We start from the raw sequence: 27913 nt of genomic DNA, 5'->3' as shown, positions 1-27913 counted from the left end.
ACTACATGAAGCGATGCCAAACGGTATTATTGAAGCATTGAGAAGCTCAAAAAAGCCATAAATACTAAATGATGTCATTTGGAATCGCAGACGCAGAAAAGGGTTGAACGATATTCGTGGAACCCAGAAAGTCTTCCTGAACCCGGAGAATCATAAATGTCAAGAAGATCCTACACGGTGGAAATGTTTCTGGCTGTACCCGCTGCTCTCACTCCTCTGCTGAGCTCAATAAAAATATGTCCCAAATGTTCCGATTTCTCCACTGCCCACTCAATTGCATAGCGTCCTCAGCACCACTCACTATTTCCAAACGACAAAGAATTCAAATAGCAACAATGAAATACAAACAAAACATAACAATGGATAAATAGACACATAGAAACCGTAATACCAACATGCAAAACAAAAGGGCTAAGAACTTATGCGCCAGTAATATACACTCCTGGAAATGGAAAAAAGAACACATTGACACCGGTGTGTCAGACCCACCATACTTGCTCCGGACACTGCGAGAGGGCTGTACAAGCAATGATCACACGCACGGCACAGCGGACACACCAGGAACCGCGGTGTTGGCCGTCGAATGGCGCTAGCTGCGCAGCATTTGTGCACCGCCGCCGTCAGTGTCAGCCAGTTTGCCGTGGCATACGGAGCTCCATCGCAGTCTTTAACACTGGTAGCATGCCGCGACAGCGTGGACGTGAACCGTATGTGCAGTTGACGGACTTTGAGCGAGGGCGTATGGTGGGCATGCGGGAGGCGGGGTGGACGTACCGCCGAATTGCTCAACACGTGGAGCGTGAGGTCTCCACAGTACATCGATGTTGTCGCCAGTGGTCGGCGGAAGGTGCACGTGCCCGTCGACCTGGGACCGGACCGCAGCGACGCACGGATGCACGCCAAGACCGTAGGATCATACGCAGTGCCGTAGGGGACCGCACCGCCACTTCCCAGCAAATTAGGGACACTGTTGCTCCTGGGGTATCGGCGAGGACCATTCGCAACCGTCTCCATGAAGCTGGGCTACGGTCCCGCGCACCGTTAGGCCGTCTTCCGCTCACGCCCCAACATCGTGCAGCCCGCCTCCAGTCGTGTCGCGACAGGCGTATGGGGGGACGAATGGAGACGTGTCGTCTTCAGCGATGAGAGTCGCTTCTGCCTTGGTGCCAATGATGGTCGTATGCGTGTTTGGCGCCGCGCAGGTGAGCGCCACAATCAGGACTGCATACGACCGAGGCTCACAGGGCCAACACCCGGCATCATGGTGTGGGGAGCGATCTCCTACACTGGCCGTACACCACTGGTGATCGTCGAGGGGACACTGAATAGTGCACGGTACATTCAAACCGTCATCGAACCCATCGTTCTACCATTCCTAGACCGGCAAGGGAACTTGCTGTTCCAGCAGGACAATGCACGTCCGCATGTATCCCGTGCCACCCAACGTGCTCTAGAAGGTGTAAGTCAACTACCCTGGCCAGCAAGATCTCCGGATCTGTCCCCCATTGAGCATGTTTGGGACTGGATGAAGCGTCGTCTCACGCGGTCTGCACGTCCAGCACGAACGCTGGTCCAACTGAGGCGCCAGGTGGAAATGGCATGGCAAGCCGTTCCACAGGACTACATCCAGCATTTCTACGATCGTCTCCATGGGAGAATAGCAGCCTGCATTGCTGCGAAAGGTGGATATACACTGTACTAGTGCCGACATTGTGCATGCTCTGTTGCCTGTGTCTATGTGCCTGTGGTTCTGTCAGTGTGATCATGTGATGTATCTGACCCCAGGAATGTGTCAATAAAGTTTCCCCTTCCTGGGACAAAGAATTCACGGTGTTCTTATTTCAATTTCCTGGAGTCTATAATTATGTATGTCTTTGGCTAGGTGTAAAAATAGCAAATTCAGTAACTCGTTCCAAATCTAAGAGGGTACACGTGTCACATGCTGATCTAAGTAAAGTATCACCTATTATTCACGTCTGTCAAACAGAGCTGGTCCCAATGTTGATACATGTGGTCAATAGAGTTTTCGAGCGTTTCTAATAAAAGACCCTCCTGTCAGAGATATTTAATAAATATACACTGAAGCGCCAAAGAAACTGGTATAGGCATGCGTATCAAATACAAAGATATGTAAACAGGCAGAATACGACGCTGCGGACGGCAACGCCTGTTATAAGACAACAAATGTCTAGTGCAGTTGTTAGATCTGTTACTACTGCTACAGTGTCAGGTTATCAAGATTTAAGTGAATTTGAAAGTGGCGTTATAGTCGGCGCACGACGATGGGACACAGCATCTCCGAGGCAGCATTGAAGTGGGGATTTTCCCGAAATACCATACCTGTGTCATGAATATCAGGAATGCGGGAAAACATCAAATCTCCGACATTGCTGCGGCAAAAAAAAGTTCCTGCAAGAAAAGGACCAGCGACGTCTGAAGAGAATCGTTCAACGTGAGAAATGTGCAACCCTTTCGCAAATTCCTGCAGATTTCAATGCTGGGCCATAAACAAGTGTCAGCTTGCAAACCATTCAACGAAAAATCATCGTTTCGGCTTTCGGAGGCGAAGTCCTGTTCGTGTAGCCTTGATGACTGCACGACACTAAGCTCTACGCTTCTTCTGAGCCCGTCAGTACCGACATTGGACTGTTGATGGTTCAAATGGCTCTGAGCACCATGGGACTTAACAGCTATGGTCATCAGTCCCCTAGAACTTAAAACTACTTAAACCTAACTAACCTAAGGACAGCACACAACACCCAGCCATCACGAGGCAGAGAAAATCCCTGACCCCGCCGGGAATCGAACCCGGGAACCCGGGCGTGGGAAGCGAGAACGCTACCGCACGACCACGAGATGCGGGCGACTGTTGATGACCGGAAGCATGTTGCTTCGTCGGACGACTCTCGTTTCGAATTGTATCGAGAGGGTGGACGTGTACGGGTATGGAGACATCCTCATGAGTCCATGGACGCTGCATGTCGGTAGGGGACTGTTCAAGATGGTGGGGGCTCTGTAATGGTCTGCGGCGTGTACAGTTGCAGTGATATGGGACCCCTGATACGTCTAGATACAACACTGACAGGTGACACATGCGTAAGCACCCTGTATGATTAACTGCATCCATTCATGTCCATGTGTGATCCGGCGGACTCGGGCAACTTCAGTAGAACAATACGACGCCTCACACATGCAGAATTGGTACAGCGTTCCTCTGAGTTTAAACACCTCCTCTGGGCACCAAACCCCCAGACACGAACCTTGTTGAGCACATCTGGGATGCCTTGCAACGTGCTGTTCAGAAGAGATCTCCAACCCCTCGTACTCTTACGGATTTATGGAAAGCCCTGCAGGATTCATGGTGTCAGTTCCCTCAACCACTACTTCAGACATTAGTCGAGTCCATGCGACGTTCTGTTGAGGCACTTCTGCGTGCTCGCGGGGGCCCTACAGATATTACGCTGCTATACCAGTTTCTTTGGCTCTTCAGCGTATGACACAGTGTAAGCTTAAAATTGGTTACTAAATTGGGACCAGATCCCCCCCCACCATGTATGTTGCCTTTCGTAGGCTATGTTTCTAGAGGTTCAACCATCCAGACAGAAATCACCACTCTTCTCGTGGTACATATCAACAAAACCGTCCAACCTCCTCAGATGCACTCCACTGGACTAGCGCACTGAATAACCGACTGTGATGTGGTTGTTGTGCAGGCGGCGGCAGCGGCGGCGAGGAGGCGGCGCCGACGGCGACCGGGGCGGTGTTCAAGCGCGGCATGGTGTACCGCGGCATCTACTGCCCCTCGCTGACCAACAGCTTCCGCGAGTCGCACCTCGAGCTGGCGTACCAGCGCTACTCGCACCGGCAGCGCCAGCGCTCGCTCATCGTGGTCAACCTGGTGGACCTGCTGCTGAAGGCGGTGCTGGGCGGCGGCTGGGCCGTGCACACGGGCGCCGGCACCGTGCCGCAGGCGCAGAGCATCGCTTGGACCGCCTGCTCTTCCTCTGCCAACGTCGCCGTCTGCGCGCTCGGCTGGTGGCGCTGCTTCGCCAACAACTACCTGCACTGGGCCGCCATCTGCACCTGGCTGCTGCTCAACGCACAAGGTAGGAGACCAACCAGCAACCATCAACTACGAGGGCAGTTCAATAAGTAATGCAACACATTTTTTTTCTCGTCCAATTTTGGTTGAAAAAACCGGAAATTTCCTGTGGAATATTTTCAAACATTCCCGCTTCGTCTCGTATAGTTTCATTGACTTCCGACAGGTGGCAGCGCTGTACGGAGCTGTTAAAATGGCGTCTGTAACGGATGTGCGTTGCAAACAAAGGGCAGTGATCGAGTTTCTTTTGGCGGAAAACCAGGGCATCTCAGATATTCATAGGCGCTTGCAGAATGTCTACGGTGATCTGGCAGTGGACAAAAGCACGGTGAGTCGTTGGGCAAAGCGTGTGTCATCATCGCCGCAAGGTCAAGCAAGACTGTCTGATCTCCCGCGTGCGGGCCGGCCGTGCACAGCTGTGACTCCTCCAATGGCGGAACGTGCGAACATAGTCGTTCGAGATGATCGACGGATCACCATCAAACAACTCAGTGCTCAACCTGACATCTCTGTTGGTAGTGCTGTCACAATTGTTCACCAGTTGGGATATTCAAAGGTTTGTTCCCGCTGGGTCCCTCGTTGTCTAACCGAACACCATAAAGAGCAAAGGAGAACCATCTGTGCGGAATTGCTTGCTCGTCATGTGGCTGAGGGTGACAATTTCTTGTCAAAGATTGTTACAGGCGATGAAACATGGGTTCATCACTTCGAACCTGAAACAAAACGGCAATCAATGGAGTGGCGCCACACCCACTCCCCTACCAAGAAAAAGTTTAAAGCCATACCCTCAGCCGGTAAAGTCATGGTTACAGTCTCCTGGGACGCTGAAGTGGTTATTCTGTTCGATGTCCTTCCCCATGGTCAAACGATCAACTCTGAAGTGTATTGTGCTACTCTTCAGAAATTGAAGAAACGACTTCAGCGTGTTCGTAGGCACAAAAATCTGAACGAACTTCTCCTTCTTCATTACAACGCAAGACCTCACACAAGTCTTCGCACCCGAGAGGAGCTCATAAAACTTTAGTGGACTGTTCTTCCTCATGCACCCTACAGACCCGATCTCGCACCGTCGGATTTCCATATGTTTGGCCCAATGAAGGACGCAATCCGTGGGAGGCACTACGCGGATGATGAAGAAGTTATTGATGCAGTACGACGTTGGCTCCGACATCGACCAGTGGAATGGTACCGTGCTGGCATACAGGCCCTCATTTCAAGGTGGCGTAAGGCCGTAGCATTGAATGGAGATTACGTTGAAAAATAGTGTTGTGTAGCTAAAAGATTGGGGAATAACCTGGTGTATTTAAATGCTGAATAAAACAACCCCTGTTTCAGAAAAAAAATGTGTTGCATTACTTATTGAACTGTCCTCGTATGATCCACCATCCACAGCTGTCTGCTGCTCAATCCACAAGGTAGGAATTCTAGCTGGTGTACTACTGCACTGGGCCGCCATCTGCTCCTGGCTGCTGCTCAGCGTCCAAGATAGGAGACCAACCTACACCTGTCACCATCCCCAGCTGCCTGATTCTCAGCATTCAAGTGTGCAACAAAGTTCAGTTGACCACCGTCTGTGGGGTATACAATCTTCTCATAAAGCTGCCAGTTCTGGATCAACATCTCTACCATACTGCGGTAGAATTCTCAAGACGGGCGGCTCAGCTATTCAACAGTTTCCTACAATGGTCCGACGTCTACATCCACTAAATGTATAAGATAAGCAATCCATTGACTGTATAGTACTTGCTGTAGAGCATCTGGTCCTGGTTGCTACTTAAGACACAAGGTACGTATGTCAGTTAACTATGAGGGCTATTCGGATGCAAGGTCCGATTGGGCGTGAAATGGGAACCGCATTGAAAATCAGATGTATGTTTGGACAGATGTGTTGAACAGTATCTCTAGTATGCCCTCCGATCGCGTCGCATCGCTCTCTACAGTTCTGAGTTCTCAGTGAGCATGTAAAGATGCTCAGATAAATAGTGTCTCACGCCATGTATGAGGGCCTGGTGAGAGATTCACCTGATGTCATGTAGCCCACATAACATAACTGTCATGCATTTCCTTCATCTTGACCATTCCCTGCCACACTCTGCAGGGGCAATGAACATGCCCATGTAACGCTTTTAGTGGAAACCTGCAGCGTTTTCGATGGGAAGTGTTTGATCCCCACATTACAGCCCGTAATTGGCTGCCCCTCAGTTTCATCTCTGCTCACATGAACTGCTGGCAAGGACGACGACATTTTGTCACAGGTAACGAGCTGCAGAACAGCTTAGAGAATTGGCGGAAAGCACAAGCGGCTACCTCCTATGACGAGGGTATTGGAAAGTTGGTACAACGCTACAACAATAAGTCGGATCGGCGACTATGTAGAGAAGTAGCTGGAAGGTGTCATTAACTGTTGCAAATAAAATACTTTTTATTTTCACAGTGGTTTTCATTTCGCGACCGATCGGACCTTACTTTCCGAATAGCCCTCGTACAAACTGATGTGTTGGCAAATGTGCCAACACCTTGTAGATAGAGGAGTCCGAAATGCACGCTATAATCTAACGCAGACGGGCGTGAAGTCTGGAACAGGATACGTAATGAATGCTATAAAGAAAAGTACGTAGCTGCTGGAATACTTAACTTTTAATCCATCATTTGTATACAGCATTCTTGATGATACAAGTGAGACTCTCTATAGAAATGGTTAATGGCGCCTTGCTAGGTCGTAGCCATGGACTTAGCTGAAGGCTATTCAAACTATCTCTCGGCAAATGAGAGAAAGGCTTCGTTAGTGTAGTCGCTAGCAAAGTCGTCGTACAACTGGGGACGAGTCCTAGTACGTCTCTCTAGACCTGCCGTGTGGTGGCGCTCGGTCTGCAATTACTGACAATGGCGACACGCGGGTCCGACATGTACTAATGGACCGCGGCCGATTTAAAGCTACCACCTAGCAAGTGTGGTGTCTGGCGGTGACACCACACAAACAGGTCTGGATGACCTGCTTAGGCCCGGGTTCCCGGGTTCGATTCCCGGCGGGGTCAGGGATTTTCTCTGCCTCGTGATGGCTGGGTGTTGTGTGCTGTCCTTAGGTTAGTTAGGTTTAAGTAGTTCTAAGTTCTAGGGGACTTATGACCACATCAGTTGAGTCCCATAGTGCTCAGAGCCATTTTGACCTGCTTAGGCTGCTACTTAATGTTCTAGGAGCTACGTTTCAACTACCTACAATGGGCCATCACCTGTAACCGCCTGTTGTTCAGTACACATGGTAGGCGTCATTTAACATCATAAGTCCTCACATTCGTACGTGGCTCTTGCTTAGTGCGAAAGAGGGATCTGAGACATTGTACATCTGGACTTGATAAGTATCGGAAATTGGTTGTGGAGGCTAGTGACGTTCTTGAAGAGTGTGCGATGAAGTCAAAGTGCACAAACACGAAGGTACAGATAACACCTGTACACCTAAGAAGTTGTTTACAGATTCCATCGAAGAGTACAGGGAGCAGACATTGATGAAGCTCCTCATAAAAGGATTAGAGACTTACAGATGATGAACGTCTTGTTTTAAGACTGTAAGCTGATTCTAAATATAAATGAGGTGTAAGAGTAATTACACAAAAAGACCATTAGTTTGACAATATAATTTACAAACAGTCGCTAGAATATTTCAAAATCTTGAAGTATATAAAATTTCTCTCTTGTCGGTATAAGACAGAGCGATACCATAAGTTTATCCATTGGTGACAGTTGCAAGATACAGATCTATTGGAAGCCAACGCAATCCGCATGAATGAGACACACAAAATCCTTTTCAAGCAAATCTTGAGTAACACCCGCTGGTCAGCAATCCTTGCAAGTCTGATTAACGGTCGACATGTAAGACTGAAAAATAATTCCACGATTAGGTACACGTTCGTTTATGTCAGGCATCACAGGAATGCTTAACAATCTGCAGTGTGAAATGATATATGGAGTAGTGTCAAAATGGATAATATAAAAAATAAGACTAATTTTTTCAATATCTGTCTCACTTAATGACCACGAAGATAAAGCTGGAGAAATTTGGAGACATACACTGCCTTTCTTCCCACATACTATCAGAGAGTCTAATAGAAAGGTACACTATGTAATTATAGGCACTTATTGTATAGTGACTTGTCGAGTACAGATGTAAAAGTAAATATGGATGGCTGAGGCAGACAGTACATAAATGCACAGAGCGCTCTGTCTGCACCTGGCCTCTGCTTAATGTTCGAGGTAAGGAAACCAGCTACTCTACAGTTACTTCTCTCGAGCCATTATCTGCATCTGGCTGCGCTCATTCTGCAAGGTAGGCAACCCAGCTACTCGACAGTCATTCTACCTGCAGACCCCCGCCATCTCTTTCTGACTACTCTACAAAGTAGGCTGGCGCAAATGTGTGAGCAATGTGAATTCGGTTCAAATGTCTTACTCCATTAATGTTATCAACCACTTATTTACTACTGATCATTTGTTTCCACTAAATTAGTGTGTATTCCATATCCTTAAAGTAACTAAGTAACTATTACTCATATTCATTTACATTGTCGTACCAAAAATATAAAAGAAACAGTATACCAACTCACTGAAAATGAGCTTTACTTCTTCACATAATAGTGGAAATAAAATCATCAATAATTAACAATTGGGTAATGTAATTAATTCATAACTCATTTTGTAAACTGTCTGGAGAGTACTACTCATACCAGTATGGAAAAATTATTTTTACCCTTCTCATGAACTGTCTCAGAAGCATAATTACTAAGTGGTTGCCAGCATTAATAATTATAGATTCCAGAAATACTTGCGGGTTTCTCCTAATCGTTATGGTGAAAACGAAACAGACAATGTTACTCGTTACCCTGCGATTAAAAGGCTATCAGAAAATTAAAATCTTACCTCTGACCTTTTACATCATCTAAACTTGAATTTTGAACAATTTCATACGATCATAGAATCTGATTACAAATTAATTGAACACGAAAACGAAAATGTGAAACTTATCACATCTATGCTTCAACAAATAGTGCACTGTTAACGTCACTATAATAATTGCAAGTAGTCCCGTATATGTTTCTCACACCAACTGAACAAATTAAATAAGTGAACCTTGTGCTGTAAAGCTTAAAGATGTTCAGTGGAACCTCATTTATCTCAACTTGCTGGGACTGTAGATCATACAGGAAATATAGATAATCTGGAAATTCAGAAAAATAAATAATTTTGACCTAGTTTTTATGCCGTAAACATGTACGTTGAATTTATTTCCACCTGGACACACAAATTACACATTATTTTCACATAAATTTTCACAAGATATTGTACAGGGTGTTTTATACACTTAAATAATAAGTAAGTCCCACTCGAGCCAGATTCGTATGTTGTTATATGCAGCATGATCACGTTGGCATCACTAGTCTGGCCGAAGTTGGTTTCACCTGGCGTTCCAAATAAAAGGTTACTTCGTCTAGCTGCCTTGTTGCCTCAGTATGTGTCATGATAACTTCATAGTGAGTGCCAACTTCGTCATGTAAACCGTCACCTATATCATCATTGTCTGTAGATGAACAAACTGTGATAATTTTGTCGTCAACAACAATCAGTATGTAACAAAGATCTTAATTTTTCTGTATCAAATATTACACAGTTACTATGCAAAAAAAAGAAAAAAAAACGAACATGCGAATCACAGATCGGGATTAATGAGGGCCATATAAACGAGTTTCTGCTGCATACCTGCATACCAAGACATGCTGAAATACAAGTTTTTTACAAGTAATGTTGGTTACCCATTGTTTTTTGCATTTGTAATGCAAGTCTTATTTACACGCTACGCTTTTCGCTCCGATTACAGAATTTTCAGTAGTCAATGTAACATTGTGATTTTTCTTACAAATCTGTATCTCAAGATCGCAGATAGTTCTCACGTTTTACAAACAGGTTTGGAAGTAAAATCACGTTGTCACTGTTACTGCTGAAGATGCTGCGAAACACGTACGATCTGAATGAAACTTTTATTACAGCCGCAAAAGACGATATTTAATCTGTAAACTTGTATAGCTGCGACTGCAGAAAAAAAGAAGGCAAAAAACAAAAGCATTTATAAGTTTCTGTAACTTCTTTCAAGAGTTTAACACCGATATACTGCTACCTCGTAAACAAAATCAGCTGGATGGATCTAAATGATAATTCGATGATTCTGTTAGCTCGATGATCGTAACAACTCAGAATGCTTTACTCAAAGGATGAAGCATTTCGGAGCAATCGAAGCAGAGCCAGTGAGCATTTATATAAACGAGTAGTATTTAAAGCAACAAAATCTATTTAGCATCTTTCTAAACACAGAAACTAATAACCACAATTTCAAATGTAAATTTCGAAAGAATACTGACACATTCTGTGATAGCAGGTTTATGATCATCAAAGTTTACCAGAAATGTGGCGATTAATTCATATCTCGCAGATAACGCCCTAATAAAACTAGCTTATATAGCGTGGTTAATTTGTGTAGATAATAACATCAATAAAAGTATAACTTCTCATTACGGGATTTCTGGAAGCATAGTCAAACAACGCTGTGATATCGAGCGTGGAACAGAAATTTAAGCGTTAAAGATTCCCCCTATGCGAGCTAGACGCTGCAGAAATCTTTGTATCATTTAAGAACTGTAACTGTTAATATTTCCACACAAACATATTAATCTGTCTAACAGTCTGTAGTGTCCATAATGCAGAATAGTTTTGTCACATTCCACGAGAAATATGGAAAAATAAATAAATAATGAGTCATTATCTCAGCAGTTTTATTTTTGTTGGAAAAGATGTCATGGACAATGAAACACTGCTAGCAATGAATGTTTAATAAGTTTTTCAACAGGAGCATCACTTTTCTAGTTTCTGCAGTTCCATCTTGTATAAATGGAAGAAGAGGAGTGAGGCTGGTGGATGACTTACAGAAAACAGCCATAGATATATCGAATAATGTTTTTCGTTAGGTGTGTGAAGTGTCCACGTCTCTTGTAGAAATACCTATAGAAACCATTTTGATACAGTGGTTCTTTTAGTAAGCACCAGCGACTGGATAGCTTATTTCATTTCGTGTGTAGGAGCCTGAAGGCTGTGTTTAATGAGGCACAGAAACTGATAGTGCCTGCATCTCGTGGTCGTGCGGTAGCGTTCTCGCTTCCCACGCCCGGGTTCCCGGGTTCGATTCCCGGCGGGGTCAGGGATTTTCTCTGCCTCGTGATGGCTGGGTGTTGTGTGCTGTCCTTAGGTTAGTTAGGTTTAAGTAGTTCTAAGTTCTAGGAGACTTATGACCACAGCAGTTGAGCCCCATAGTGCTCAGAGCCTTTTGAACCATTTGAAACTGATAGTGTAATAAAGTTATTCCATAAATTTACAGCTGTTGGATTACTGTTTTCTGCAAGTCGTCACTTTCAGGTAATAGTTACTTTTCCTTTTTAAAGATGAAATCGATCTTGAGAAGCCTTGTGATATAAATCTCAACCTCTTCGTTTTTCTCTACCATATTTGTGAACGACTTCCTAGTTTTCAATCTTGCTGCGGCCTTGCGACGACTGTCGTTTGTAAGACTACTAGGAGACTGATGGGAAGGTCAAATGAAACATTGAAAATTTGTAAAACAGAAATATTTTATCACTTTGTCCTACCTTTAATTAGGAACTATGGTCCACAGATGTTATAATCTTACCAGGTCAACTATCAGCATGTCTGTTAAATAGTGTAGTAAACACAGTACATCCTTACTTATCTCGCTGGGGAAACAGCTGAATTATTTCACGAAATTTGTAAATTTTAAGTTCGATGTATTATGAAGAGGTGCTCTTTTATTTGTTCTTTGGTATTAAAATGCATTGTCAGATGTCTCTTTTGCAAGGTTATTGGTAAATGATGTAAAATAGCAAATGACAGATTGAAATATGCAATACCAATTCCCTATTAAAATGGATATAGGCGAGTAACATCTAAACATTCCTTTGTTTCCAAGAATTCTTTAAGAACTTGTGAACATTACCTTCGTTACAATTTTTTCTCGTAACGTATAAACTGCTTCTACCGGGGTTCTTTAAACAATTTGCCACAGAGAAAGTCGTATCCGACGTCAGAAATTAAGTCGGTGAGGTGCGAAATGAGAAAATGTATTCTCCTGGCCTACTCTGTAGCCTTTCCTAGACGTTTAGTTGTGCGCCTCAAACATATCTTTAATGGTGCTGTGTTTTACGTCTTACGTTGTGTTTTACGTTTTATTTATCGAAAGCAGTCTCAGTCGTGACGAGAGAGGCTACCCTCAAGGGTTGGCTTCTTGTCGGCACAATGGAGGTGACTGTTACAGGGGAGGGAGGGAAGTGACGGAAGTGGGGGTGAACTCAGAGCTAGCGACTTTTTAACGCCGCCAGACACGCGAGGCCGCGCTGACCTCTGTTCCTTGACTTCAACCTTCCCCTGGCCAAGGTGAAGGTACTCTGGTTTTAGTCGCATGTCTGCCGTCATTATCATCTTCAGTGGTATGACGGCCCTTTGTGAGCCTTGGCCTTCTGTCTAAGAATATTCCATTCCTTCCTTTTTTGCGTTGAACTTCGATTATGAATTCGAAATTTCCTGAAATCCTGAAACTTGCAACAGCCATAGCTTTGGTCCTTCATCCCTCCTGGTTCCTTCAGGTACTACGTTGAATGTCCCGTCCGTTATAGCCTTTTAATGTTAATCTCAGTCTTGAGCTTAGATTTTGCGAATAGAACTGTTACATCGATAGACAATGCATTGTTCTGGGAAAAACATACACTAGGATACCGTACTAAATTTACAAAATTGATGTGTTTCACCAAATTGTAGGGCATCTAGCTTATACGCTACATCAGGGCTCAAATAGGCTTTTATCCTAGTGATAAAAGGTTTTCATGGATGATTGATATTCTTCTTCATATTCTTCTTCTACCGATATGGTTATTAGGCCTTATGGCCAATTCTGCTCTCACCATCTCCTCCTCGGCCTTCCCACAGTCCTACCAATAGGATTGTACTCCGTCGCTCATCGAGCGATTCTCAGAGGTAACAAAAGCAATAATGGTCTTTCCACTCCAACTTTCTTTGGATTACTTTTTCAGTTAATGGCTGAACCCCCCCGTTCTTCCCTTATTTTTCATTTCTTATTCTACACTCCTGGAAATTGAAATAAGAACACCGTGAATTCATTGTCCCAGGAAGGGGAAACTTTATTGACACATTCCTGGGGTCAGATACATCACATGATCACACTGACAGAACCACAGGCACATAGACACAGGCAACAGAGCATGCACAATGTCGGCACTAGTACAGTGTATATCCACCTTTCGCAGCAATGCAGGCTGCTATTCTCCCATGGAGACGATCGTAGAGATGCTGGATGTAGTCCTGTGGAACGGCTTGCCATGCCATTTCCACCTGGCGCCTCAGTTGGACCAGCGTTCGTGCTGGACGTGCAGACCGCGTGAGACGACGCTTCATCCAGTCCCAAACATGCTCAATGGGGGACAGATCCGGAGATCTTGCTGGCCAGGGTAGTTGACTTACACCTTCTAGAGCACGTTGGGTGGCACGGGATGCATGCGGACGTGCATTGTCCTGTTGGAACAGCAAGTTCCCTTGCCGGTCTAGGAATGGTAGAACTATGGGTTCGATGACGGTTTGGATATACCGTGCACTATTCAGTGTCCCCTCGACGATCACCAGTGGTGTACGGCCAGTGTAGGAGATCGCTCCCCACACCATGATGCCGGGTGTTGGCCCTGTGTGCCTCGGTCGTATGCAGTCCTGATTGTGGCGCTCACCTGCACGGCGCCAAACACGCATACGACCATCATTGGCACCAAGGCAGAAGCGACTCTCATCGCTGAAGACGACACGTCTCCATTCGTCCCTCCATTCACGCCTGTCGCGACACCACTGGAGGCTGGCTGCACGGTGTTGGGGCGTGAGCGGAAGACGGCCTAACGGTGTGCGGGACCGTAGCCCAGCTTCATGGAGACGGTTGCGAATGGTCCTCGCCGATACCCCAGGAGCAACAGTTCCCTAATTTGCTGGGAAGTGGCGGTGCGGTCCCCTACGGCACTGCGTAGGATCCTACGGTCTTGGCGTGCATCCGTGCGTCGCTGCGGTCCGGTCCCAGGTCGACGGGCACGTGCACCTTCCGCCGACCACTGGCGACAACATCGATGTACTGTGGAGACCTCACGCCCCACGTGTTGAGCAATTCGGCGGTACGTCCACCCGGCCTCCCGCATGCCCACTATACGCCCTCGCTCAAAGTCCGTCATCTGCATATACGGTTCACGTCCACGCTGTCGCGGCATGCTACCAGTGTTAAAGACTGCGATGGAGCTCCGTATGCCACGGCAAACTGGCTGACACTGACGGCGGCGGTGCACAAATGCTGCGCAGCTACCGCCATTCGACGGCCAACACCGCGGTTCCTGGTGTGTCCGCTGTGTCGTGCGTGTGATCATTGCTTGTACAGCCCTCTCGCAGTGTCCGGAGCAAGTATGGTGGGTCTGACACACCGGTGTCAATGTGTTCTTTTTTCCATTTCCAGGAGTTTATCTCTTCTTGTGCAGCCTTTCACTGATCTACGGATCTTCATTTCGTTGGTGTGGAGATTTGTATATCTCAGTGACCGAGCAACGCCGGCGCAGGCTGCGCTCCCAGTAGGGTCACCCATTCCAGGCTGGTGAGTGGCTGCGCGACCAGAAGAAGAGTAGTCCCCCCTAGGGGGCTCCATTCTAGGACGTATGTGGGTGGAAACCACATGGGCCCTTAGCTCATATTGCTTCCACTTACTTGTGTCACACTTCGTCTATTTTCTTTCCTGTTAGCCTCTTTTGACCAATTGTTTTTGTTTTTTCTGCCCCGGTAGTATTAGGTTGCGGGGCCGAGCATGTCTTTAATTTTCATTCTCCAATCTCACCTTCAATGGGGGAGGAAGGCCGCCTCAGGCATAGTGAAGCCAGCCTTCCTAGAAAAGCAGACCCTTAAAAGAAAGCTTGGTATTCCAAGTTGGGGGTTATGTGGAAAGGCTGGTAACCTATCCATGTAAAAATTTCACACTCGCAAGCCTCAATATAAGTCTCAGATAAAAACCGGAAATCAAGGAATTTGATGAATTATATCTATGATCTAGCAACTGAAATACATATATTAGTACGTTTTTGTTGTTTTGGTGCTCAGTCCAAAGAATGGTTCGATGTAGCTCTCCATACTACTTTACCCTGTGCAAGTCTCTTCATCTTTGGTAACTACTGCAACCTACATCCTTCTGTATCTGCTTAGTGTATTCATCTCGTGGTCTCCCTCTAAGATTTTTAACCTCCACGCTTCCACCCAGTACTAAATTGGTTATCCCTTGATGCCCCAAAACGTATCCTAACAACCGATCGCTTATTTTAGTCAAGTTGTGCCACCAGTTCCTCTTCTCCCCAATCCTATTCATTACCTCCTCATTAGTTATGTGACCTATTCATCTAATCTCGAGCATTCTTCTGTAGCATCACAATTCGAAAACTTCTTTTCACTTCTTGTCTAAACTGTTTATCGTCCATGTTTCACTTACATACATGGCTACACTCCATACAAATATTTTCAGAGAAATCTATTTCGTACTTTAGCCTCTACGCGATGTCAACAAATTTCTCTTCTTCAGAAACGCTTTCCTTGCCATCGCCACTCTACATTTTATATCCTCCCTACTTCGACCATCATCAGTTCTTTTGTTGCCCAACTACAATAAGTGTCTCATTTCCCGATATAATTCCCTCAACATCACCTGAGTACATTCCACTGTCCTCGTTTTACTTTTGTTGATCTTCACCTCATATCCTCCTTTCAAGACACTGTCCATTCTTTCAACTGTTCTTCCATGTCCTTTGCTGTCTCTGACAGAATTACAATGTCATCGGAAAACCTCGAGGTTTTTATTTCTCCTGCTTTAATTTTAATTCCTACTCCGAATTTATGTTTCCTTTCTTTTACTGCTTGCTCAATATTGAACAACCTTCGGCAATAGCCTACAACCCTGTCTCCCACCCTTCTCAACCACTGCTTCCCTTTCGTACCCCTCGTCTATTATAACTGCCACCTGGTTTCTGTACAAATTGTTAATTGTAAATAGCCTTTCGTTCCCTGTATTTTACCCCTGCCACCTTCAGAATTTGAAAGTACAACAATATGTTATTTTATTATGATACGTGCAAATACAATCCGAATTTTTTAAAATAATTTTGCTATCTTTCATGGATTTTGTAAAAGTAGTCCTGTTTCTGTGAAACACAGATATATTATGCATTTAGTACACTGCAGAAATGTGAAACCCATACATCTACGCACCCTGCATCTCATACAACTTTTCTGGGTTTAATTCATCTCATATAGATGTGTGGCACGTTAACATGCTTACTTTTGGTGACGACACAGTCTTTGATGTTTGTTCTGGAGCGTTTCCTCACGAAACTTCATCATGTTTGCCATAACATTCTTCCTCTTTTTGTTCACACTCTTCATCCTCTTGTATTATCTCTCGGTAACGTAAAAGTACAGGTCGTTACCGTTTGTAGACCCAACGCTACATCGAAAAAATGTGACGGCGTATTGTTGAGAGGAGATAAGCAATGACTTATTAGATTACGTAGGGCTTGTTTACTATACTGTAGCATATTATAAACACATACTACAAGTGATGCACAGTAAGCACGCCGTGTGAAGTACATGCTACAGTCAGGAATTCCAACTTTAATTAATTGCCTGAGCTACAAAATGTGAAAGTAGTATGTGAAGGTTGAGGAAGTTAATACAACTGGCAACAGATCATGTAAGTATTAATAGCTGGTTCTCCTCCTTCGGACACAGTTTTCTTCTAGTGGCACAATATTTGCCTCGAGAACTTCATCACGTGAAATAGCTTTTAATCGAATTTCGTTAGTATCCAGCTTTCATCATCGGTAATACTGAATTCACTAAAATGTTGTGCGCCATGGTAGCACACGTTCATTGATAACATTCGTTTTTGTATTTGGAAACCGACATTATTATTGCAGTTTACTTCTTTTCCAAGATAAGTGAAACCACGCACTAAATCAAACATACGTTAGCCATCCACTAGGATAATCGTTCTTAGCTATAGGCATATACTACTTCCTTCATTTATCTGTAGATTCATCCTTCTAACGACTCGTTCAAGACTTGCTAGGATTTTTTTCACTGTTCTTGACGCTCCTACAGTTATATCAGTAACATCTGCGTACGTCAGCATCTGAATTGACTCACATTGATTTCCGCATTTCTTATAACCTTTTCGAAGGCTACATTGAACAGGGGGCACGATACTAACACGGGTTTCATAAATGCTTCGTTCTGAATGGGGTGTTATTACAGATTTTGTTGAAGTGAGTCAATATTTTCTCAAAATCTGTGAACCCTAGCCGAGACAGTAAATCATATTGATTGCTCTGTTCTACAATTTCACTTATGTGTTGCCAACGATGTAAACTATTAATTCACACAAAAAAGTAATGTTTGAAGGATGTATTAAAAGCTTTATTTCTTAGTAAATAAAAACTAATTGAAATTAAAAGTAAGATAAATAAAAATCGCAAACCATACTTTAGTGAAAGTTGAGATAAAGAAGCTCTTCAACGGACTAGAAAGCGTTAATATGGTAAAGTTAAACGATATTATATGAATTGTTTATACTACTGATATACCGTAGGCAAACTCTGAAGCAGCGAAACAAACAGCGAGAATGAATTTGCAAGTAGCATAGAAACGATTAGACTGCCAGAAGAGAGAACACTGCCTTTTTCACGCTGAAAGACGGCGAAGGAGGCGAGATAAGAGGAACTGAAAGGGCGGTATCCGGCTGAAAAGCCGTCGTTACGTCAAAAGCCGTGACGGGGCATTAAACGTCAATTTGGCGTTACTCAGCGAGGAGAGGGTTTCTTAAGTTCACCAATTCACCGGAGAAGAAGGATGCTGTAAAAGTCTTTCCGACGTAAATTGATGTCAAGAAAGAGACTCTATTAAGGCGAGGACATGCTCTTTACTCCATCTGTTTGTAAATAAGGGTCAGACGTGCTTCATAGAGGACGGAATCTTTTATCACAGCCCCTCCATTCATGAGTTTGTGTGAAATAAACATTTTTGTAGAAAGCCGCTCTCCAGCTTCTCAGGTGGCGTGGATAAAGGAATTTGTGGCACGAACATTTCAAGGAGCAAAGTCTTGATATTTTAATCAAGCTTCCTTTCAAAAAAGATAAATAAAGAGCATCGCAATGAATTCCGTCTTTCAATACTAAGCAATGAAGTTGTGAGATAACTTGACAACCTGATGTATACCTTCCCTCGCCCCTTATCAGAGTTGATACAGGTGTTTTTACATAACAGACAGAGGCATCTGAAGTGCTGTTTTAGACTACACGCAAAACAGCATTAACATCCTTTTTTATGTCAGCTGTTTTCCGACTGGTTCGATGAGGAAATCCACGAATTCCACTCTTGTGCCAGTCTCTACATGTCGCAGTAAGACTCACATCCAACACGCTCACGTATTTGTTGGATGTATTCCAGTCTGTCTTCTTCTACATTTTTATACCCTCAACAGAGCCCTCTAATACGATGGAGTGTATTTCCTGACGTTTTAATATATGTCCTATCATCTCGTCCCTTCTCCTTGATTGCGGTATCCATATGTTACTGTTGTGATGGCAGGAACCTCTATTGCACAGCAAATAAAGGTCAGTTTCACCAAGGTGACTACATAACAACAAATGACGGTATCATTTAAAGTCCTACGTTCATACAAAATACAATATACTGGGTGACCCGGCTGCTCCTATCGATGTATTTTATGTAACCTGCAAAGCCTGCAAAAACCATGTGTGAGATTGTCATGTTCTCTAGCTCGCTAAGCACAAACTATTAATCCTACAGAAAATGAACAGGATCTTTTATAGGAAACGTAATGTAGTTGAATTTTGCTTGGGATTAGTTTTTGCTGAAGTACACAGTTTTCGAGTTATTCCAGAAAAACGCGTTTTTTCCTGCAGGAGAAATAGCTTTTGCATAGCGACCGAGCGAATATGAAAATCTTGCATGTGGTATTTGAAGACGTTGCAGGTTGCATAAAACATATTGGTAGGGACAACTGAGGCACCCTGTATACAGTTCGACTCATATGCGGAGACTCTAGATGAAATAAACCAGTTCACTAAAGATCAGTTAGAAGTACAGACCAAAGTGTATATGTTACACATTCACGATTCAAAGTGCAACTCAGGATAGCCAACATCCTTGGTGTAGTCCACTCGGTAAATATTCGTAACCCAGAACAGTAAGGTTGGTCGAAGGTTACTTGATGACCACTACCAGGCAACTCACAGACAACCGCTCTTATAACTTGGAGGTAATTGCTGATGGCTCAAATTGCTCTGAGCACTATGGGACTCAACATCTTAGGTCATAAGTCCCCTAGAACTTAGAACTACTTAAACCTAACTAACCTAAGGACATCACACACACCCATGCCCGAGGCAGGATTCGAACCTGCGACCGTAGCAGTCCCGCGGTTCCGGACTGCAGCGCCAGAACCGCTAGACCACCGCGGCCGGCCGTGATTGCTGATCATTTCATTTCATTGGAGGCACAAGTCAGCTGGATGTTCCGAAGCCATGCCACTTTCCAATAAGTCAACCTACCCAAGGGATACACTTCGATTTTGATTAGCTTTGAATACGATGTAATGTAGATCAAAATAAGAGATACATATTTTTTATACGTGCCCATATGGCCGTTAAGGGGTTGAATACCCCGTTGAAAAAGATTGAGTTTAATATTCCTGAATGAATACTGTTGAAAGGGTAACAGATACAGAAAGACACTTCAAATAAAAGTTGTTTCGTTTTTAACTTACGTTTCAACGGTACGTCCAGATCTATCAAGAAAGTCATTTTCTTCGAAATCCCCTGTGCTTGGTGCGCAAAATCAAAGTGCATTCAGCATTTCTTTGATTAGAACAATTCTGCGCTTCCTCATTATTGCACAGATTTACAATAATGTCACAACGTTATGTACAAGCAGTTTCAAATATAAAATAATTCAAACTGAAAATGTTACAACTTGAATACAAAAAGAAAACAATACGGCAAATGTAAAAAGGAAATACAAATAAAACGCTACATTAAAAGACAAATAGAATTAAAAGAATTTATCAGGGAAATACTTATTAAAAATCCAAAACGGTAATTTGCATTGCAGTGGACGTACAACCGGCGTGTATATAGTGATAAGGAGGTATTTCTACCTTATTTTTGACAAATATGTGTTTTGAATACCACTTCGTCATACATGAATTTTGTGTTTACGATGTTGTATGTTTTGCTGGTCGTCAAATTTCGAAGTGAGAAACAAGATAATGAGAGGGGAAGGTATGCCTAGAAAAGTGACTTTTTCGATCAATCTGATTGCACCGTTGTAAAGTAACATGCTAAAAACGATAGAACTTTTATTTGAAGTATTTTTTTATATCAATCACAAAAGTGAAACTCAGACTTCTTTATTCGAAAGGGTCTTTCACGCCCTTAACGGCCGTAAGAGCACGTATAAAAAAATATTTGCCTCTCATTTTGCTCTGCACCGCAGTCTATTCAAAGACGATCATAATCGAAGTGTTTTTCTTTAGGTAGATTTACTTGTGAGTACTGGACGAGTGGAAGGTTGCTTGTCCTACTCTACACACGTGATAGGCATAAGGAAACAGTGCAGCGATGTTGCCGCCGCCTGTCCGAAAGCCCTATCGAAAACATGTTGTCATGCTGTTGTCTTCTCGGTAGGCAGCCTGGCAAACCAAGCTGCAGCGTGGGACGGCCTAAGCCGAGGATACAGCAGCTCCTTCCTTCGCCGTTTTTATGTACAATCTCCCCATTTCTTATCTTATCGGTCGATCTAATAAGCAACATGCTTCTACAGCACCACATCTCAAATGGATCGAAACCTTCTTCTCTGGTTTACCGACAATCCGTGATTCACTACCATACAAATCTCTGCTCCGAACGTATTTTCTCAAAACTTTCTTCCTCGAATTAAGCCCAAAACTTGATGCTAGTTAATTTCTGTCGATCAGGAATGCCATCTTTGCCTATCGTAGTCTGCTTTTGATGTCCTCCGTGCTTCGCCCGTCTTGTGTTATTTTGATTTCTAGACAGCAGATTTCTTTTACTGTGTCACCAGATTTTATGTTAGGTTTCTCTAACCTCATTTCTGCTACTCCTCATTATATTTAACTTTCTTTGGCTTACTCTCAATCGGTACTCTTTATTCATTCGACCATTCCACTGAACACCTTCTGTAATTCTTGTTCACCTTCACTGAGGATAGCAATGTCATCAGCAAATCTTATTATTGAAAACTTCCACCCAGAATTTTAATCTCACTTCTTGCTATTTCTTTTATTTCATTCGCTGCCTCTTTTGGATGTAGATTGAACAGTAGACTACATCTTTGATTTCAAGTTTTTTAATCGGAACACTTCGTTCTTGGTCTTCCACTTTTATTGTTTCGTTTTGATTTTTGTACTTATTGAATATTAGTCGTCTTACTCCTATTTTTCTCAGGATGTTGGACATGCTGCATTATTTATGAATTTTATAAGTCTACAAATCCTATGAACGTGTCTTGATTTTACTTAAGTGTAGCCTCCAATATTAACTGCAACGTCAGAACAGCCTCTCTGGCGCCCTGACCTTCCCTAAGGTCAAACTGACCGTCGTCCAATAGTCATCGCTTTTCTTTTATATTTTCTGTATGTTATTCATGTCAGGAAGTTGGATGTATGAGCTGTTTAGCTGACTGCGTAGAAGTCCCCGAACTTACCTGTTCTTCCTGTATTCGGAACTGTATGGATGAAGGAGTGACGTAAATAAAAGAAAGGTTCAAGAGTGGAATTAAAATTCACGGTGAAAGGAAATCAATGATAAGATTCGCTGAAGACATTGCTATAATCAGTGAGAATGAAGAAGAGTTACAGAGCTGCTGAACGGAATGAACAGTCTAATGGATACAGAATTATATTTGGAGTGAGAGTAAATCGGAGGAAGACGAAAGTAATAAGAAGTAGCAGATATTATACGAGCAGAATCTTGACGTCACGATTGGCGATCACGAAGTAGATGAAGTTAAGGAATTCAGGTACCTAGGCAGTAAAATAACCCATGGCGGAAGGATCAAGGAGAACATAAGAAGCACAATAACAATGGCAAAAAGAGCATTTCTCTCCAAGAGAAGTCTCCAGTGTCAAACATAGGTTTAATTTGAGGAAGAAATTTTTGAGAATGTACGTTTGGAGTACAACACCGTATGGTAGTGAAGCATGGCCTGTGGGAAAACCAGAAAAGAAGTTAATCGTGCAGATGTGGCGCTACAGAAGACTGTTAAGAGTGTTTAAAACTAGGTAGACTGAGGAGTGTCTCAGGAGAACCAACGAGGAAAGGAATATGTGGAAAACACCGACAAGGAGAACGGACAGGATGACAGGACATCTGTTAAGACATCAGGGAATATCGTATACAACACTATAGAGAGCTGTAGAGGATAAATACCGTAGAGAGAAAAAAGAGATTAAAACACATCCATCAAATAACTGAAGAGGTAGGTTGCAAGTGCTACTTTGAGATGAAGGGGTCGGCAAGCGAGACAGCATCAAACCAGTCACAAGACTGAAGACTTAAAAATATGAACGATATGTTTCCGAAAGCCTAATGATATTTTGCAAGTCTCATAGATTCCACACACTGACTTGAACAGTCATTTGTTTGTCACTTCCCCAAATGACTCGAGAAACCTCATGGGATTATTCAATCTCAAGTCGTCAGAAGCTCTGTTAAACTGTCTCTAATACTGGATCTCCTATGACTATTTTCCTTTATTTTCCCATCATGTCAATAGATAGTTCCTCCCCCTCGTACAGAACTTAGTTGTACTTTTTCCTTCAGTCTGCGTGTTGACATCTTTGCTTTAATTTTATCAAAAGTGGTATAGACTTTTCTATATGCCGTATTAGTTCTTCCGACGACCTTACTTTCTGTTAGCATTACTTGCACGAAACTTATATATGATTAAAATTGTGAGCCGGAGTGGCACTCGAACTCGGGAACCTTGCTTTTCACAGGAAAGTCCTCAACCACTGAGCTACCCAAGCACGACTCACGACCCGTGCTCACAGCTTTATTTCCGTCAATACCTCATATCCTACTGTCCAGACTTCACAGAAGCTCTCCTGTGACACTTGGAAGAGTAACATTCCTGGAAGAGTGGATATAGCGGAGAAAAGGCTTAGTCACAGCCTGAGGGATGTTTATAGAATAAAATTTTCACTCTGCAGCGGATTATACGCTGATATGAAACTTCTTCGCAGATTAAACTGTTTGCAGCACCGAGACTCGAAATCGGAACATTTTTTTTTTTTTTCGCGGGGAATTGCTCTACCAACTGACCTACCCAACCACGACTCACGATCGCTCCTCACAGCTTGGCTTCCGCCAGACAGTTCAATCAGGTGACACACTTCCACGATCCATAGTCCAATCACAATGGTCCCGAGCCCACAGCAGCCGTAAATGACCGTGTCGTTGGGTCAACGTCAGAACACGTAGTAATCGGAATTCTTCGAAACGTGCCTGCACCAGCATTGTAACCCTGTCCTCAGATCTGCCATTGATTGTCACCTATCCTGATTTAAAGTGCGGGAAAGCACCCAGCCTCTACATTCTGTGAGTAGGCGTGGGCCAAAACTGTCTGCGCTTTGCCACTGTCGCTAATGTATGTTGATTTCCAAATTTGCGGCGTGTATCGTCACTAGAACGCTTTCGTTTCCGGCTCGACTACCCTTACATACTTTCCTTAGAGATTCACGTGCTCGTTACGCCACAAGGCGACATTCAGTCTTGCGGCGTGTAGTGGTCAAGATGTCTTGAGTCATCTGTCTGTATTACTCTTGTGTTGTCAAATGGTTCAAATGGCTCTAAGCACTATGGGATTTAACATCTGAGGTCATCAGTCCTCTAGACTTAGAACTACTTAAACCTAACTAACCTAAGGACTTCACACACATTCATGCCCGAGGCAGGATTCGAACCTGCGACCGTAGCAGCAGCTCGGTTCCGGGCTGAAGCACCTAGAACCGGTCGGCCACAGAGGTCGGCCTTTGTGTTGTCAATAACTGATACAGGTGGAGGGATATTACTAGGAACTGGTAGATGCCAGGAATAACCTTTTATTTAATAGGAATATTAGGGTTTATTAATAATTGCCTTGTGTTTACAAATTAAAGCTTTAGCCCTAAGTCATTAATCCAAAAAAAACAATGAATGGTTACGGTTTGACTATGGAATTTAGCATAGCCCCAAAATGACAATAGTTTTCAAAAAAAAATTTCTTTGCGTGCAGGTTGGATGGTACTACAACAACCTCAGCAGCGATTTAACAGCTTAAATACTGATGGGGAGTACAACACGCTAGCTGAATGACAATACTAACTTCTAATAAAATTTTCCTTAAGACAGGCTAAATAGTACTTTATGTCCCCCAGCAGTGATTTACCATCTTAAATACTACCGAGCAGCCATCGTTAAATTAAACTGTGAATGCAACACAGCAGCAAAAAGACAATAATAAGTTTTTAATAAAATTTTAAGGCAGGTTAAACAGTATTTCGTCCAACTCAGCAGCGACTTATAATGAGCAGTCACATTAAATTACCGAAGCAGACATTGTGCTAAAATGGCAATAATGATAATTTTAAAAAGTAATATTTAAGTGAGTTTTCATTAAATGCAAAATCAGCTGATTTCAGGAGTAATTTATCGCATTACATACTGCTGAGTAAGTACAGCTAAAACGCTGAATCTGACACGGTACCAAAATGCCAATAACAGATTTTAAAACTTCATGAAATCCCTAGAAATGACCTTAGGGTGTACAATTACATAAGGCCAAATGTTGATTAGATAATGCTATATCTACCTTGCATCTGAAAGTATTTGTATGGAGTGTAGCCATGTATGGAAGTGAAACGTAAACGATAAATAGTTTAAAGAAGAAGAGAATAGAAGCTTTCGAAATGTGGTGCTACAGAAGGATGCTGAACATTAGATGGGTAGATCACATAACTAATGAGGAGGTATTGAAGAGAATTGGAGAGAAGAGAAATTTGTGGCACAACTTGACTAGAAGAAGGGATCGGTTGGTAGGACATATTCTGAGGCTTCAATGGATCACCAGTTTAGTATTGGAGGGCAGCGTGGAGGGTAAAAATCGTAGAGAGAGACCAAGAGATGAATACACTAAACAGATTCAGAAGGATGTAGGTTGCAGTAGGTACTGGGAGATGAAGAACCTTGCACAGGATAGAGTAGTATGGAGAGCTGCATCAAACCAGTGTCTGGACTGAAGACCACAACAACAACAAAGAGGAGCCTCTAAATAAGGCTTGCCGCAGTGGTAAGACCGGTTCCCGTCAGGTCACCGAAGTTAAGCACTGTCGGACTGGGCTAGTACTTGGATGGGTGGCCATCCGGTGTCCCTAGCGCTGTTGGCAAGCGGGATGCACTCAGTCCTTGCCGGCGGGTGTGGCCGTGCGGTTCTAGGCCCTTCAGTCTGGAACCGCATGACCGCTACGGTCGCAGGTTCGAATCCTGCCTCGGGCATGGATGTGTGTGATGTCCTTAGGTTAGTTAGGTTTAAGTAGTTCTAAGTTCTAGGGGACTGATGACCACAGATGTTAAGTCCCATAGTGCTCAGAGCCATTTGAACCATTCGAACTCAGTCCTTGTGAGGCTAACTGAGGAGCTACTTGATTGAGAAGTAGCGGCTTCGCTGTCGTAAACTGACATACCGTCGGGAGAGCGGTGTGCTGACGACATGCCCCTCCATATCCACATCCAGTGACACCTGTAACCTGAGGATGACACGGCGGCCGGTCGGAATCGTTGGGCCTTCATGGCCTCTTCGGGCGGAATACACACAAACATCGACCAGTAGTCTTAGTTATCCCTGACGGCGACCCACCTTTCAAAACCGCTCGCCCTGCCCCCTGTCGGCACACTAGGGAAATTCCCTGTATCGATAAGGGGAAAATATAACCGAGCGTTAATACACTCCTGGAAATGGAAAAAAGAACACATTGACACCGGTGTGTCAGACCCACCATACTTGCTCCGGACACTGCGAGAGGGCTGTACAAGCAATGATCACACGCACGGCACAGCGGACACACCAGGAACCGCGGTGTTGGCCGTCGAATGGCGCTAGCTGCGCAGCATTTGTGCACCGCCGCCGTCAGTGTCAGCCAGTTTGCCGTGGCATACGGAGCTCCATCGCAGTCTTTAACACTGGTAGCATGCCGCGACAGCGTGGACGTGAACCGTATGTGCAGTTGACGGACTTTGAGCGAGGGCGTATAGTGGGCATGCGGGAGGCCGGGTGGATGTACCGCCGAATTGCTCAACACGTGGGGCGTGAGGTCTCCACAGTACATCGATGTTGTCGCCAGTGGTCGGCGGAAGGTGCACGTGCCCGTCGACCTGGGACCGGACCGCAGCGACGCACGGATGCACGCCAAGACAGTAGGATCCTACTCAGTGCCGTAGGGGACCGCACCGCCACTTCCCAGCAAATTAGGGACACTGTTGCTCCTGGGGTATCGGCGAGGACCATTCGCAACCGTCTCCATGACGCTGGGCTACGGTCCCGAACACCGTTAGGCCGTCTTCCGCTCACGCCCCAACATCGTGCAGCCCGCCTCCAGTCGTGTCGCGACAGGCGTGAATGGAGCGACGATTGGAGACGTGTCGTCTTCAGCGATGAGAGTCGCTTCTGCCTTGGTGCCAATGATGGTCGTATGCGTGTTTGGCGCCGTGCAGGTGAGCGCCACAATCAGGACTGCATACGACCGAGGCACACAGGGCCAACACCCGGCATCATGGTGTGGGGAGCGATCTCCTACACTGGCCGTACACCACTGGTGATTGTCGAGGGCACACTGAATAGTGCACGGTACATCCAAACCGTCATCGAACCCATCGTTCTACCATTCCTACACCGGCAAGGGAACTTGCTGTTCCAACAGGACAATGCACGTCCGCATGTATCCCGTGCCACCCAACGTGCTCTAGAAGGTGTAAGTCAACTACCCTGGCCAGCAAGATCTCCGGATCTGTCCCCCATTGAGCATGTTTGGGACTGGATGAAGCGTCGTCTCACGCGGTCTGCACGTCCAGCACGAACGCTGGTCCAACTGAGGCGCCAGGTGGAAATGGCATGGCAAGCCGTTCCACCGGACTACATCCAGCATCTCTACGATCGTCTCCATGGGAGAATAGCAGCCTGCATTGCTGCGAAAGGTGGATATACACTGTACTAGTGCCGACATTGTGCATGCTCTGTTGCCTGTGTCTATGTGCCTGTGGTTCTGCTAGTGTGATCATGTGATGTATCTGATCCCAGGAATGTGTCAATAAAGTTTCCCCTTCCTGGGACAATGAATTCACGGTGTTCTTATTTCAATTTCCAGGAGTGTATAACCGAGCGTTAATACATGGAGGTTTGGCTCAATAGTCAGAGGTTATTGGTAGTGCGACAAAATAAAATCCCACGGTTTCCTAATATTCTGAGCAGTGTTATTCAATACATATTTCATGTTGCTTTATACCTATTTCACTGAGGTTTTTAGTCTTAATTAAAAAAGTACTTTATGTATGGGGA

General features: G+C 44.3%; 1 protein-coding gene across 2 annotated transcripts in view; it reads left to right on the top strand.

Annotated features, from left to right (window-relative positions):
* LOC126163122 (adenylyl cyclase 78C-like) overlaps positions 1–27913 on the top strand; it is an 812464-nt gene that overhangs the window by 358407 nt on the left and 426144 nt on the right. For both annotated transcript variants that reach the window (XM_049920046.1, XM_049920045.1), the window contains exon 3: positions 3714–4106. In XM_049920046.1, coding sequence (XP_049776003.1) covers positions 3776–4106 — 331 coding nt within the window. In that variant the 5' untranslated portion in view covers positions 3714–3775. The remainder of the gene's footprint in view (positions 1–3713; positions 4107–27913) is intronic.

The sequence above is a fragment of the Schistocerca cancellata genome, chromosome 2, assembly GCF_023864275.1.
Source record: "Schistocerca cancellata isolate TAMUIC-IGC-003103 chromosome 2, iqSchCanc2.1, whole genome shotgun sequence".
NCBI lineage: Eukaryota > Metazoa > Arthropoda > Insecta > Orthoptera > Acrididae > Schistocerca > Schistocerca cancellata.
This window is presented reverse-complemented; position numbering and strand designations above follow the sequence as displayed.